The sequence below is a fragment of the Doryrhamphus excisus genome, chromosome 13, assembly GCF_030265055.1.
Source record: "Doryrhamphus excisus isolate RoL2022-K1 chromosome 13, RoL_Dexc_1.0, whole genome shotgun sequence".
Lineage (NCBI taxonomy): Eukaryota > Metazoa > Chordata > Actinopteri > Syngnathiformes > Syngnathidae > Doryrhamphus > Doryrhamphus excisus.
In genome coordinates this window covers 18,545,621-18,561,716 of record NC_080478.1, presented here as the reverse complement: position 1 = coordinate 18,561,716, position 16,096 = coordinate 18,545,621, and the positions used below count along the sequence as shown (strand labels likewise).

General features: G+C 40.5%; 2 protein-coding genes across 4 annotated transcripts in view; both read right to left on the bottom strand.

Moving 5' to 3' along the window:
* The window catches only part of LOC131140227 (regulator of G-protein signaling 6-like), a 49,317-nt gene extending 48,610 nt beyond the window's left edge, over positions 1-707 (bottom strand). Inside the window, exon 1 of the mRNA XM_058090454.1 lies at positions 437-707. The gene's annotated coding sequence lies outside the window, so the exon portion shown is untranslated. The remainder of the gene's footprint in view (positions 1-436) is intronic.
* A 5,880-nt stretch (positions 708-6,587) lies between these two features.
* LOC131140019 (signal-induced proliferation-associated 1-like protein 1) overlaps positions 6,588-16,096 on the bottom strand; it is a 64,821-nt gene continuing 55,312 nt past the window's right edge. For 2 of the 3 annotated variants that reach the window (XM_058090062.1, XM_058090063.1), the window contains exons 15-21: positions 14,169-14,378; positions 12,863-13,025; positions 12,577-12,775; positions 12,351-12,500; positions 10,786-10,903; positions 10,316-10,394; positions 6,588-8,351 (exon numbers count right to left, since the gene is read on the bottom strand). In XM_058090062.1, the coding sequence (XP_057946045.1) occupies positions 8,208-8,351; positions 10,316-10,394; positions 10,786-10,903; positions 12,351-12,500; positions 12,577-12,775; positions 12,863-13,025; positions 14,169-14,378 (1,063 nt within the window). In that variant the 3' untranslated portion in view covers positions 6,588-8,207. The remainder of the gene's footprint in view (positions 8,352-10,315; positions 10,395-10,785; positions 10,904-12,350; positions 12,501-12,576; positions 12,776-12,862; positions 13,026-14,168; positions 14,379-16,096) is intronic. The other variant, XM_058090064.1, reaches the window with a different exon arrangement.

Sequence of the window (16,096 nt, the reverse complement as noted above, 5' to 3'; positions counted from 1 at the left end):
GAACATAACCGTATGGACCGCGTATAGACCATAACCGCATGGACCGCGTATAGAACATAACCGTATGGACCGCGTATAGAACATAACCGTATGGACCGCGTATAGAACATAACCGTATGGACCGCGTATAGAACATAAACGTATGGACCGCGTATAGAACACAACCGTATGGACCGCGTATAGAACATAAACGTATGGACCGCGTATAGCACATAAACGTATGGACCACGTATGGCATCCGCCGCTAAGACAACAATAGTTAGCTTTAATTCCAAAGAACAACTTCCAACTTCCACTGCACGGAAAGCTGCCCAAGCATGCAGATGAAAGGCCACGGAAGGACGGTACGGGATGCTAATTGAAAAGCCGGCGTGACAATGAAAGCATGCGGTGGCGTATATATACGGGGTCATGTGACACGGGGACATCCTTTTACCTTAGAAAGCAAACAGTGGCCAGTCCGGTCCACCCGCTTGGTTGGCTCCCCCCTTAGCAACAAGCAGCAGGCAGGTTCATGACAGTGTCATTGGCAAGAGGAAGAAGAGGAGAAAGGAGGATGGGGGAGAGAGAGGGGAGCCGGATGATGGCTGCGGTATATTCCTCCTTCTTCTTCTTCTTCTTCTTCTTCTTCTTCTTCTTGTTCTTCTTCTTCACTCTACACTAGTCCTAGATGAGAAGATCCTCCCGCCTCTCCTCTCCTCTCCGTCTGCTTGCCAGAGAGTGTGTGTGAGAGAGTTGCTAAAGGGGGAGGGATGAAGGAATTAGAGAGGGAGTGTGTATGTGTGTGTGTGTGCATGTGTATATGTGTGTGTGTGTTTGCAGCACCGACGCTGAAAATAAGCATCATTTCATTAGCGACAAATGCTAACACGGGGGACAAGTTATGAATGCAGAGTTCAAGCTCAGCCTGCTCATTCTCCAAGTAGGTTATTTTTACATCCCTGTCAATCACGGCATCACATGATAAAAGTATGTCATAAAAATGTGGCACTTAAATAATAAAAAAAGTTAGTTATATGCAAGGATGAAGAGTCTTGAACCAGTCATGATGTGCTATATATATAAATATCACTATATTGACACTTACTATGGTACCCATTATGGCATTGGATGCTCATATCACCGAGTACTTTGGTACGTGACAAAAATAAAATAAAAAAAGAAAAGAAAAGAAAGCAGGAAGTGAACAAATGTAACAGTTACTAATTGTAAAAGTACCAGATGGAGGGTTAGAAAAATACAAAATTAAATAAAAATGTTCCCATTATTATTATTAAAAATACAAAAAAATGAAAAAAATTTAACATTAAAATTTTTTTAAAAAAAACCTTAAACTGTATTATGGAAAGCAGGAAGTTTTTGGAGGAAGTGATTGTAAAAGTACCAGATGGAGGCGTAGGATTTAATAAGCTTTGCTTCTTCCTACTCTTTTTGGAAATGTGGAACTGTGAACTGATTATGTGATGCATTCAATTGTAATCTGATGCATGTTCAAATGAAATTAAACCATAAAAAAAATGTAATAAAAAAAAATTAAAAACATTATTTTTTTAAATTAAAAAAATAAAATAAAAAAAAACTTAAATTATATTAGAAAGGCAGGAAATGAACAAATGTAACAGTTACTGATTGTAAAAGTACCAGATTGAGGGGTAGGATTTAATAAGCTTTGCTTCTTCCTACTCCTTTTGGACATGTGGAACTGTGAACTGATGATGTGATGCATTCAATTGTAATCTGATGCATGTTCAAATGAAATAAAACCATTAAAAAAATTAAAATAATTTAAAAAAATAAAAAATAATTTTAATTATTATTTTTTTTTATTAAGTTATATTAGGAAAGCAGGAAGTGAACAAATGTAACAGTTACTGATTGTAAAAGTACCAGATGGAGGGGTAGGATTTAATAAGCTTTGCTTCTTCCTACTCCTTTTGGACATGTGGAACTGTGAACTGATTATGGGATGCACTCAATTGTGATCTGATGCATGTTCAAATGAAATCAAACCATTAAAAAAATTAAAAACTTTTTTAAATAAAAATATTAAATTTTTTTTTTAATTAAAAAAATTAAAAACTTTTTTAAATAAAAATATAAAATATATATTTTTTTAATTACAAAAATTTAATTATATTAGGAAAGCAGGAAGTAAACGAATGTAACGGTTACTGATTGTAAAAGTACCAGATGGAGGGGTAGGATTTAATAAGCTTTGCTTCTTCCTACTCCTTTTGGACATGTGGAACTGTGAACTGATTATGGGATGCACTCAATTGTGATCTGATGCATGTTCAAATGAAATCAAACCATTAAAAAAATTAAAATAATTAAAAAAAATTAAAAACTTTTTAAAATAAAAATATTAAATATTTTTTTAAATTAAAAAAATTAAAAACTTTTTTAAATAAAAATATAAAATATATATTTTTTTAATTACAAAAATTTAATATTAGGAAAGCAGGAAGTGAACAAATGTAACAGTTACTGATTGTAAAAGTACCAGATGGAGGGGTAGGATTTAATAAGCTTTGCTTCTTCCTACTCCTTTTGGACATGTGGAACTGTGAACTGATTATGGGATGCATTCAATTGTAATCTGATGCATGTTCAAATGAAATAAAACCATTACTATATATATATATATATATATATATATATATATATATATATATATATATATATATATATAACTTATATACAACTTGAACCTGAAATGTAAACATCTGTATGCTGAGACAACACTTCATTAGCATAGTGAAATACCACAGCGTCCAAATAAAACCACTATAATTACCATTCATGCTCCAATGACAATCTGTGGCTGCGTTTTGCATTATTATTCCCCGCAGTGCTGGACATCCCTGCAGAAGTGCACCATGCCTGGTGCACATTTCTATGCGGCGATTATCACCAAAGTGCATCTTCCTATATAGCATCGCTCCTGCACAGCCGTGGTGTTATCTCGGCACACAGAAAGGGGAAGAAAGAAAAACAGGCACCGTGCCGCGTCGCATTGTGATGCTATATTCGAGCTAACAAACGGTTACAATTTGCCTTGAAGGCGAAGCAAATGAAGGCAGAAGTAAAATGGGGTGGCGCCCCCGAAGGAGCATGAGATCACATGCGTCCTGTTTGAACGCAATCATCATCATCACATACACTCTATATCATCTCTTGATGGTACTCACATGATTACAATAATCTATATACACAGTACTCTATACACTTAGTATGCTCAGTGCCCCCCCCCCCTTCCGTATACAAGGTGACAGGCAGGAATGTTTTAATCTGCTTTAAGGGGGCCGAGCATCGCTATAATCTGCATGATGGCTAAATTATTAAACATGCCACAGAGGCCGCCACACGCATGACGACACACACTGAACGTGCTTGCGTGTTCGCTGCCAGCTGCAGCAGCTGCAAATAGAAACAATAGTACAGGAAGTGAACACGATGTAGTACTCATAGTACACAGTAAGTAGCCATTTTACACACTCATAGACTCTGTCTGTTTATTAGTTTACTAGGATCAATATTTTAGCTGGGGCTGCATGGGGGACAAGTGGTTAGCATGCGGGTCTCACAGCTAGGAGACCCGAGTTCAATTCCACATTCGGCCATCTCTGTGTGGAGTTTGCATGTTCTTCCTGTGGTTTTCTCCGGGTACTCCGGTTTCCTCCCACATTCCAAAAACATGCTAGGTTAATTAGCGACTCCAAATTGTCCATCGGTATGAATGTGAGTGTGAATGGTTGTTTGTCTATATGTGCCCTGTGATTGGCTGGCCACCAGTCCAGGGTGTACCCCGCCTCTCGCCCGAAAGTCAGGTAGGATAGGCTCCAGCATACCCTCATAACTCTAATGAGGATAAGCGGCATAGAAAAAAGGATGGTACACCGTGGACTCAAACAACCATTCACACTCACATTCATACCTATGGACAATTTGGAGTCGCCAATTAACCTAGCATGTTTACCTGGGTTCGATTCTCTGTGTGGGTTTTCTCCAGGTACTCCGACTTACTCCCACATTCCAAAAACATGCTAGGTTAATTAGCGACTCCAAATTGTCCATAGGTATGAATGTGAGTGTGAATGGTTGTTTGTCTATATGTGTCCTGTGATTGGCTGGCCACCAGTCCAGGGTGTACCCCACCTCTCGCCTGAAGACAGCTGGGATAGGCTCCAGCACCCCCGCGACTTTTGTAAGGATAAGTGGTAGAAAATGAATGAATGAATATTTTTGTACTGAGCCATGTTACACAGATGGCCCCTGGTCCACACTTTGGACACCCATGGCAACCCAGGTTTTCTTGGTTTCGCTAGGTAGGTGAGGTGTTGCAAGGCACCGGATGAATGTGTCCAGGTTCGGCCTTCTTGGCTGTGTCGCTGCAGGGGTTGGCTTGCATTGTGGAGGGGTTTATGCAGCTTTTAAACCAGCGTTGTCGGCGCTGCATGGAGTGGATACTTGAAGCAATCGCTAAATATGGCAACCATGTGACTAAATTGCTAACACAGATCTTTTCTGTGTCTGAAGTGGGTTATAAAGCTGAACCGTTGATTGCTTGTGCTTGAATTTTGCGCATTTTTGCTGATGTTTTTTAAAAAAAACAACAAGCTGTGGGAATGAAATGGCCCCCGTGCCGCACTTTGGACACCCAATCTAACTTTTTGTTGTAATTTTTCAGCCTATTGTTGGGTGTACTGGCATTAAAAGTACTGTTATTATTTCAAAAATTACACAGAATATCACTTTGGTTGTTTATCACTACGACACAGGAAGCTAAACAGCTAGTCAACAAGAGTTGTGGTTGTTGCCTCTCAGGAAAACACTGCCCTCTACCGTTTTGGTAGAGAACTACCATCCACCTTATTACCAAACTAACTTCAAACTTTGAAAGTTGAAGTTACAAGATTGAGAAGCGTCATTTCGGGAAAATCAAAATGCACTTAACGTCAGTGGTTGACACCTTCTACCTTCCTCTCATCCATCAATCTGTCCCATCTTGACTCATCTATCTGGGCTTGATTAATGATGCCTGAGTGGGAAAGCAGCAGGTAATCACAATAAAACAGCCTAGAGGCCGGCGTCTGGCAGACCGCTGACAGCTAAACATTTACTCTCTCTGACACCTGAGATGGCCCCTGGGACTCGAAGGGGACATTACGTTCGTGCTTTTACAAACACTTACACGGAAAATGTACCACACTAAAAAAAAAAAAACATAAACCTTACTATGCTAATGAACTTGAAATATGTCTCTTATAAGACATAACATTGTCTTATTATTGTTGTATGAGCAACAAGTGGTTGTTTTTTGGGCTGCTTGTGCATGTGTGGGGGCGTGTTTGCTGTGATTTACAAATGTCCCGGGAGTTATGTGATGCACCTGAATGCACCATTTTAGAAAAAGCTAAAGCAGCACTGACAGCAATTTGCTAGTTTTGATACTCATTGTTGTATAAAGTCTTTATTATCTGACTGGAATCTGTCCATGTTGTCCCAAAGCCCCTCCTTCATAGTATTAGTACTACAAAAATACATTCAGGCTTATAATAAAGCACAAAGTAATCATTAAAACATACTTTTATTTATAATTTCTTGATATGATATGTATCTCTTAGACACAAGAAATGAGTGCCTCGTACTGGCGCCCTTCACCTGTAGCGTTTTTGTGTCCTTGTTAAAACATATAGTTTCTGTTGTAGAAAATTCATTTAGAGCAGTGATTCCCAAAGTGTGGTGGGCCGTGGTGGTACTGCAGGTGGGCCATGAGAGGTAATTAAAAATATAATTAATTTTTGCAAATATTATTATTTTTAATTATTTTTATTTTGAAATATTTATTGCACAATTAAAAAAAATATTATTTACATACATTATTATTATTAATAATAATTATTATTATTATTATTAATTATGCTTATAACAATTCCAGCTCTCATTATTATTTTTCATTATTATTATTATTTTTCTCCACAAGAATTGTCCAGCATGTCCAACTAAATAGTACAATTCTTACAATATTCCACCCTTTTGCAACCCAACTCTTGATCATTATAATAATAATAATTATTATTATTATTTACATTTACATAATATATAATATTTTATAATATATGATATATATTTTAATAATGATTAATTACTATTAATAATTAATCATATTCATTATTAATATTATAATAGTTAATAATATAATATAATAATATTCATTATTATTATTATTATTACTATTATTAAGTGAAGTGCTCTGAGAACGCAGCCTTTCGTCCATGTACTGTTTTATATGACCGCAGACATTTTTTCGATTTTCAAGTGGGCCCTGAGTTGATAAAGTTTGGGAACTTTACTTTTAGAGTATTTCATAATGGTGCCCTAGCAATCAGGAAACAAGGCAGTGGTACAATCATAAACAAAGCACAGATAGTCACTCTAATACACCACAAGGACGTAGAACACAACAAACGTTGACTTTGATTCAGTTTGTAAAGGTTTATCTCCTGTGTTGTGTCTAGTTGTCTAATGTTAATGAGTAATACTATAAATAAACACTACAAAAGTATAATTCAACAAAATATCTTTAATAGATAAACATTTTGTACACATCACAAGTGAATGGATAGTCACATGCCGTCACACGTGTTAAGGATGAAGGTTCAAGAGGTGCTTTCTTCCAGCTTTATGCCCTCCTGCTATTTTTTATTATTTTTTCTCCAGTCAGCTGGACAATAAAGAAAAATCATCTCATACTTTATAACGAAGGTGCAAAGTTTGACGAGTATCAAAAAAAAAAAAAACGGAAAAGAGTTGAAGAGAGGTTTTCAGGTCAGTGTCACGTAGAAGCACCTGTAGCTGGACTCAAACCCAATATTTCACCATGTGGTTGATATACATTGAACAAAACCTTAAGGATCACATTGGAGGCTCTCAAGCATGCTGTGGTCACTTTCCATGTAGCATTTGTAGCATTTTTAGCATTACATGTCAACACTAACTTGGGCTACTAAAGTTTCAAATAGTTAGGAAACTTTCAATGGGAAAACATATAAATGTATATAAAAAAAATAACTCGTAATTGGAAAACAAACTAAAATTATTATGTATGTTTATAATTTTTTATAATTTTACGGTTGCTAAAAAAAATAAATAAATAAATAAATATTACTTATAAATATATACTATAATACATTGTATATTTTAACATATGACTCGCATGTCTTCTTATGACAATTCCAGTTCTCATTATTATTTTTGATTATTATTATTATTATTTTTCCCCACAAAAAAAAGTCCAGCATCTCCAACTAAATAGTACAATTCATACAATATTCCACCCTTTTGCAACACAACTCTTAATCAATTTGAAGGCATTTCATGTCCAAAAATAATTTGAATATTTCAGTAATATAATAAATATATATACTTAATTGGTTTCTTTACTTTTCAAATGAAATATAATTACTTTTAAGTATCTGATTATGTGTTATACATGTAGATCCCTGGCCTGTGTACGACTGCTGTTTATTCATAAATACTCTTTAAATATCTTCTTAAGGAGAATGGAGGGAGAGAAAAAAAATACATTGTTGTGTGTATAAATATATATACATATATATGTATATATATTTATATATACTCAGGAACAGGAATAAGTGACACTGAGCAGTCATAACTATTTTTTGTGTTTTTTTTTTTTACAAAAGATAAATTGTTTCCAGCAGTTGTAGTACTACTTCTACCTTGCAGTGATACACATGTACAATCTTTTACATTGGGGGGGTAGAAGGGGGGGGGGGGGGGGCAGTCACATGACCTTACATTGTCTGTTGTCACGCTGCTACAATATTAGCATTACACCAGCGTTTTTTTATATTCTCTTAGGGCCAGTCAACTCTTATATTGTGAGTCCACATTCGCCCCCCCCCTTTCTCAGAAGAACCGACCCCCCCGGTGACATTTACATCGTGTCTCTTCTCCGACATGCACGGGACGGCTACGGAGCGCATGCTTGCTTCATTCCAGAACGATCCCTTGCCAGGTTTCACAAGGCGCCGGATGATGTTTTGGCACCGGAATGATTGATGTAAACCCCCCCACCCCCACCCCCCCGAGGAGCGAGCGTCCACGAGTCTTTTAAGAGCATGAGTGGATCCTCTTCTTGATGGACAGAACGACAGCGTAGTAGTCCCTGTGCCTGTGAGTCAGTTCATATCGATGGTGTTGAAGACCCACTCGGTGAACTTCTTCAACTTGGCCGAAGCGCTGTAGGACTCCTCCAGGAGGCGCTGGTTGTCCTCACGTAAGCCCTGGATCTGGAGTTGCAGGGACGCCTTGGCATCCTTCTCCTGATCGGAGAAAGAAATACATTTTCAAAAGATGCCGTTTGGTGTTTCTGTTCAGCTGCGATAATGTAATGGTAACATGAGAGTAACTATTGCTATTATTTTTCTTTCATTGATGCAATCACTCCTCTGCATGTAAATTAAGCTGTCAAAATGCTACGTAATTAGAAGATGCTTCAATAAGATAGCAGCCTACATCTCGGATTCGTGTTCGAGTCCCCATAGCATATTCTATTTTCTTCTTTTTTTCACTTTTTCTTATTTACTTTAGGATTTGGACCTGAGTGTTTTTATATTTTGTCAATAAAATCATTAATTCATTCATTCATTTTCTACCGCGGGGTACACCCTGGACTGGTGGCCAGCCAATCACAGGGCACATATAGACAAACAACCATTCACACTCACATTCATACCTATGGACAATTTGGAGTCGCTAATTAACCTAGCATGTTTTTGGAATGTGGGAGGAAAAACCGGAGTACCCGGAGAAAACCCACGCATGCACGGCGGAGAACATGCAAACTCCACACAAAGATGGCCGAGAGTGGAATTGAACCCTGGTCTCCTAGCTGTGAGGTCTGCGCGCTAACCACTCGCCCGCCATGCCACCCGGCAATAAAATCATTCATTCATTCATTTTCTACCGCTTTTCCTCACGAGGGTCACAGGGATGCTGGAGCCTATCCCAGCTGTCTTTGGGCGAGAGGCAGGGTACACTCTGGACTGGTCGCCAGCCAATCACAGGGCACATATAGACAAACAACCATTCACACTCACATTCATACCTATGGACAATTTGGAGTCGCTAATTAACCTAGCATGTTTTTGGAATGTGGGAGGAAAAACCGGAGTACCTGGAGAAAACCCACACATGCAAACTCCACACAGAGATGCCTAAGGGTGGAATTGAACTCGGGTCACCGAGCTGTGAGGCCTGCACGTTAACCACTCGACCAACGTGCACAATATAGGACATTCATTCATTCATTCATTTTCTACCGCTTTTCCTCACGAGGGTCGCAGGGGTGCTGGAGCCTATCCCAGCTTTTATACTTTTTTTATTTACAACATATTGCGCAACTGCAGGGTCTTGAGAAACATGCTAACTTGCAAACTAGAGCGCTAGCGACCTAAACGGTAGCCTTCTAGTTATTTCCTTTAAACTTAAATAGCCAACAACTTACCACTTCCACACGGATAGGGAGGATAACTATTAACAGTTATTTAACCTTTAACAATTTGGAGTCGCTAATTAACCTAGCATGTTTTTTGGAGAAAACCTACCCATGCACGGGGAGAACGTGCAAACTTCACACAGAGATAGCCGAGGGTGGAATTGAACTCGGGTATCCTAGCTGTGAGGCCTCTGTGCTAACCACTCTAGAAAATAATTTCTAAAAATCATCAAACCTAGCATGTTTTTGGAATGTGGGAGGAAACCGGAGTACCCGGAGAAAACCCACGCATGCACGGGGAGAACATGCAAACACCACACAAAGATGGCCGAGGGTGGAATTGAACCCTGGTCTCCTAGCTGTGAGGTCTGAGTGCTAACCACTCGACCGCCGTGCCACCCGTCAATAAAATCATGTTTGACAAAAACAGAAAATCCTTTAACCTTATTATTTAATTTTTCCTGAAAATTCCACCCTATAACGACGTGATGCTAATTCATGAAAATAATAATTTAAAAACAGGAAGTCATGTGACCGCATGTGTTAGCAGTACAGATGCTACTCCATGGGAGTTACGTTCCGGGACCACCAGCGAATTGTGAAACTGCCATAAAAATGTCAATGTTTACACCCGCCCCTGCTAGCTTGAAGTTTGGTGTTGTCCTCTGATTTCAGATCAACATTTGTAATAAAAGTAAATAAAAGATTTGATTTAGCTCCAGAAACCTCCCCTTTCTCTCTAAAGACCTAAACCATTGTTTGTAGTCCAGCCGGAGTCGGTACGTTTACCTTTTTCAGGTCTTCCTGTAGCGCCTTCACCATGGACTCCAGCTGGCTAACCTTCCCCATGAGACTAGCCGGTGTCTCGCTGTGAAGAAAGGACAATGTCAAGTGTCGGCGTGATGAATAAAACTGAATTGTTTCACATGAGAGATGAAGTAAGTAATATATTTCTGAGAAAATGCTGGAGCAGTGCAGGGAACATGGAGTGGATTGCAAGGTTTATAGTGTGTCTTTCTGTGCAAATATGTATCTATACACATGTATGTAAAACATTTTTATTTCTAAATGTCGAGGAAAATTTTTGGACACATGTTTCGATGGGTGCTACTATTTTTTGTTGTTGTTAGCAACAAGATTAAAATAAAAATAGCACCTGTACATTAACCTTGTCATTGTTGTTTTGATGATGTACACACAAATAGACATCAGTACATAATACAATGCTGGTCCCAGGCCGTGACTCCGAGGCTTCTTACCCAGGCGAGGGCTGCCTTAACGGGGCTGCCTGAGGCTCAGCCTGCTGGGGGCTGACACCCGCAGCGGTCTCAGCCACGGCGTTCTCCTCTTGGGCGGCCAGATAGACCAGCCTCTGCTCTGTAGGAGAAATAGCGCCGTTAGACTTGATAACTAGGAATGCAGCAGCGACCTCCTCTGGTAATGATGGGTATTGCAGGTGTAAAAAAATAATGCGTCAAATTATGTTTGTTTGTTTTTTTTGCAGTACATTTAGTGAGTGAAAATTGCTTTTATTGTTATTACAACATATTTCCACACAATTAATACAATATTATTTAAAATAAAAAAACAAATTAGCCAATAATAAAAAAAAGAACCGTGTGCCTCAAACGCCTCTTGGTCTCCACTTTGCATTCATTCATTCATTTTCTACCGCTTTTTCCTCACGAGGGTCGCGGGGAGGTGCTGGAGCCTATCCCAGCTGTTTTCAGGCGTGAGGCGGGGTACACCCTGGACTGGTGGCCAGCCAATCACAGGGCACATATAGACAAAAACCGGAGCACCCGTAGAAAATGCAAACTCCACACAGAGAATCGAACCCAGGTCTTCCCGATCTCCTCATCAAAGGACCCACCTAAATATTTAAGAATCGTTATTTTCATTTTGACACGGAAGATAAGCTCTCAGTGCTGTTTAATTAATTGCCTTATTTCATGTCTTTATGCCGCACACCATGCACACTCACACAATTGGAAAAAAATCATTTCAATGGCACCAATGGTTTTCTATGCTGCCCACCGTCACTTGGGTCATGGGTATGCTGGAGCCTATCCCAGCTGTCTTCTGGCGAGAGGCCGGGTAGACTCGCCTACACTGGTGGCCAGCCAATCACAGGGCACATATAGACAAACAACCATTCACACTCACATTCATACCTATGGACAATTTGGAGTCGCTAATTAACCTAGCATGTTTTTGGAATGTGGGAGGAAACCGGAGTACCCGGAGAAAACCCACGCATGCACGGCGCAGAACATGCAAACTCCACACAGAAGATAGCCGAGGGTGGAATTGAACTCGGGTCTCCTAGCTGTGAGGCCTGGGTGCTAACCACTCATCCGCCGTGCAGCCGGAATGTTGAAATATTCTAGAATAACCTTGACTGGGGATCGAACCATCAGGTTGGTAGACACACACATCCTCACAAAGGTTGTGGGGGGTGCTGGAGCCTATCCCAGCTGTCTTTTCTGGCGAGAGGCCGGGTAGACCCGCCTACACTGGTGGCCAGCCAATCACAGGGCACATATAGACAAACAACCATTCACACTCACATTCATACCTATGGACAATTTGGAGTCGCTAATTAACCTAGCATGTTTTTGGAATGTGGGAGGAAACCGGAGTACCCGGAAAGAAAACCCACGCATGCACGGGGAGAACATGGAAACTCCACACAAAGATGTCTGAGGGTGGAATCGAACTCGGGTCTCCTAGCTGTGAGGTCTGCACGCTAACCACTACACCACCGTGCCACTTTGCAGTCATTTTTTCCAATTTGATACGGATCCAAACGACGTGTTCCTACCCTCAAAGGCTTTGGCAGCATCGACCAAGTGGGCCCAGTCCAGCGGGCCATCTGTCCTCGTATCAGGCAGGGGCATGAGGGACGGATCCTGCAGCTGCTGCCTGGCCCGCTCTCGCTCTGACTCGGTGCTTTCAGGAGCCGACAGGTTTCCTACGAAAAATATGTAAAAAACGTCAATGTGTGCGCTTTATTGAATTATTATTATTATAATATTAATTATTATTACCTAAGGATTTGTGTGACGTTCTGCGGCTCGCTACATTACGAGCAGTGGGGGAGCGCGGCACGGTGGAGCAGCTGAACAGAAGGTCGATGGGCGTGTCTCGTTTGTCACTGGAGATGGACTCCCTCTGTCTGCTGTAGATACTCTCATCCGAGAGCGTCCTCTGAAGGGAGCGTCGGGTGGGTGTCATCGGTGGGAAAGGCTTTCAGGAAAAAAATAATAATAAAAATATGCTCCATAATTTGAATTTTACATTAAGATCCGTGATATGAATTACATATTCCGATACCTTCTCTTCATTGGATGTGGGTGGAGGACTATCTAGAAGAATAAGCTTCTTCAGGTCTTCTTCCAGGCTGGACTTGGCAGTGTGTCGTTGTGGCGACTGGGAGCCTCGTAGATTAGCTCTGAGCTGCGGTTGACTAACGAGGAGGCCGTCACTCTGGTGTCGCCTGGACGCAAAGGTAAAAAAAAAAAAAAAAAAAACGTCCTTCAGTAACAACAACAACAACTCCCCTCGATGCTAATGCTAACAGAGAAAAACACTGCTTATTGCTGATAACATGTTTTAATGGTTGCACGGTGGTCGAGTGGTTAGCACGCAGACGTCCGGTTTCCTCCAACATTCCAAAAACATGCTAGGTTTGATGATTTTTAGAAATTATTTTCTAGAGTGGTTAAGCACAGAGGCCTCACAGCTCGGATACCCGAGTTCAATTCCACCGTCGGCTATCTCTGTGTGAAGTTTGCACATTCTCCCCGTGCATGGGTGGGTTTTCTCCCAAAAAACATGCTAGGTTAATTAGCGACTCCAAATTGTTAAAGGTTAAATAACTGTTAATAGTTATCCTCCCTATCCGTGTGGAAGTGGTAAGTTGGTAAAGTATGAATGTGAGTGTGAATGGTTGTTTGTCTATATGTGCCCTGTGATTGGCTGGCCACCAGTCCAGGGTGTACCCCGCCTCTTGCCAAAAGACAGCTGGGATAGGCTCCAGCACCCCCCGCGATCCTCGTGAGGATGTGCGTGTCTAACAACCTGATGGTTCGATCCCCAGTCAAGGTTATTCTAGAATATATCAACATTCTGGTTGCACGGCGGTTGAGTGGTTAGCACCCAGGCCTCACAGCTAGGATACCCGAGTTCAATTCCACTCTCGGCCATCTCTCTGTGGAGTTTGCATGCGTGGGTTTTCTCCGGGTACTCCGGTTTCCTCCCACATTCCAAAAACATGCTAGGTTAATTAGCGACTCCAAATTGTCCATAGGTATGAATGTGAGTGTGAATGGTTGTTTGTCTATATGTGCCCTGTGATTGGCTGGCCACCAGTCCAGGGTGTACCCCGCCTCTCGCTAGAAGACAGCTGGGATAGGCTCCAGCACCCCCCGCGACCCTCGTGAGGATAAGCGGTAGAAAATGAATAAATGAACATGTTTTAATCTCCTTTGTGCTAAAAACTATTCATTTCCAATGGAGCTAAGATACCCTAAACCACCACAAGGTGTCACTGTTGACCACATTAAATAAGAAGCATGTCAAGCAAGTCAAACTAAAAGCACTTGTAGAGGAGGAGGGAAAAAAAACCCCAAAAACTTACTTCCGAGTGTTGCCAAAATCCACAGAGTTGACCGTCCCACCGGGTTTTTTCCAGCCAATCAGGAACTTGGATGTAGCCCCTTGCCGTGGGTAGAAGGTTTTGGCACCAGAGGAATTCTGGCAGGTGGGTGAAGTGGGAGTCGATGGCTCCTCCTGGGGGGAGACGGGGCTTGGGGCGGCCATTAGACTCCCTGAGGGACTCAGTGTGCTGCTGTGTGGACAATCGGGAAAGACAAGTTTGGTACAGTTGTATTTAAATAATAATAATAATAATAATAATAATAATAATAATAATAATAATAATAATAATAATAATAATAATAATAATAATAATAACAATAATAATAATAATAATAATAACAATAATAATAATAATAATAATAATAATAATAATAATAATAACAATAATAATAATAATAATAATAATAATAATAATAATAATAATAACCAAACAACCATTCACACTCACATTCATACCTATGGACAATTTGGAGTCGCTAATTAACCTCGCATGTTTTTAATGGCCTTATTTCATGTCTTTATGCCGCACACCATGCACACTCACACAATTGGAGGAAATCATTTCAATGGCACCCATTCTTCTATCCGTCTATTTTCTATGCTGCCCACTGTCACTAGGGTCTTGAGTATGCTGGAGCCTATCCCAGCTGTCTTCGGGCGAGAGGCGGGGTACACCCTGGACTGGTGGCCAGCCAATCACAGGGCACATATAGACAAACAACCATTCACACTCACATTCATACCTATGGACAATTTGGAGTCGCTAATTAACCTAGCATGTTTTTGGAATGTGGAAGGAAACCGGAGTACCCGGAGAAAACCCACACATGCAAACTCCACACAGAGATGCCTAAGGGTGGAATTGAACTCGGGTCACCGAGCTGTGAGGCCTTCACATTAACCACTCGACAACCGTGCACAATATAGGACATTCATTCATTCATTTTCTACCGCTTTTCCTCACGAGGGTCGCAGGGGTGCTGGAGTCTATCCCAGCTTTTATACTTTTTTTTATTTACAACATATTGCGCAACTGCAGGGTCTTGAGACACATGCTAACTCGCAAACTAGAGAGCTATAGCGACCTAAACGGTAGCCTTCAAGTTATTTCCTTTAAACTTAAATAGCCAAAAACTTACCACTTCCACACGGATAGGGAGGATAACTATTAACAGTTATTTAACCTTTAACATGAACATTAATCAAACGTAATAATTTGGCATGTTTAGCATGTTTTTGGAATGTGGGAGTACATGCAAACTCCACAAAGAGATTCCTAAGGGTGGAATTGAACTCGGGTCACCGAGCTGTGAGGCCTGCACGTTAACCACTCGACCACCGTGCACAATATAGGACATTCATTCATTCATTCATTTTCTACCGCTTTTCCTCACGAGGGTCGCAGGGGTGCTGGAGTCTATCCCAGCTTTTATACTTTTTTTTTATTTACAACATATTGCGCAACTGCAGGGTCTTGAGACACATGCTAACTAGAGAGCTAGCGACCTAAACGGTAGCCTTCAAGTTATTTCCTTTCAACTTAAATCGCCAACAACTTACCACTTCCACACGGATAGGGAGGATAACTATTAACAGTTATTTAACCTTTAACATGAACATTAATCAAACGTAATAATTTTGCATGTTTTTGGAATGTGGGAGTACATGCAAACTCCACGCAGAGATGACGGAGGGTGGAATTGAACCCTGGTCTCCTAGCCGTGAGGTCTGCACGCTAACCACTCGAACACCGTGCAGCCCTCCATACATTCATTCATTCATTCAGCGCTAAAAACGTAAAAAAAAAAAAGTTAGACATTAAAAACCAGATAAAGACACAATATAACTACTAACTATAAACTATAACTGCAAAGTACAACATCCACAAGTACAAGTACAAGTACAAGT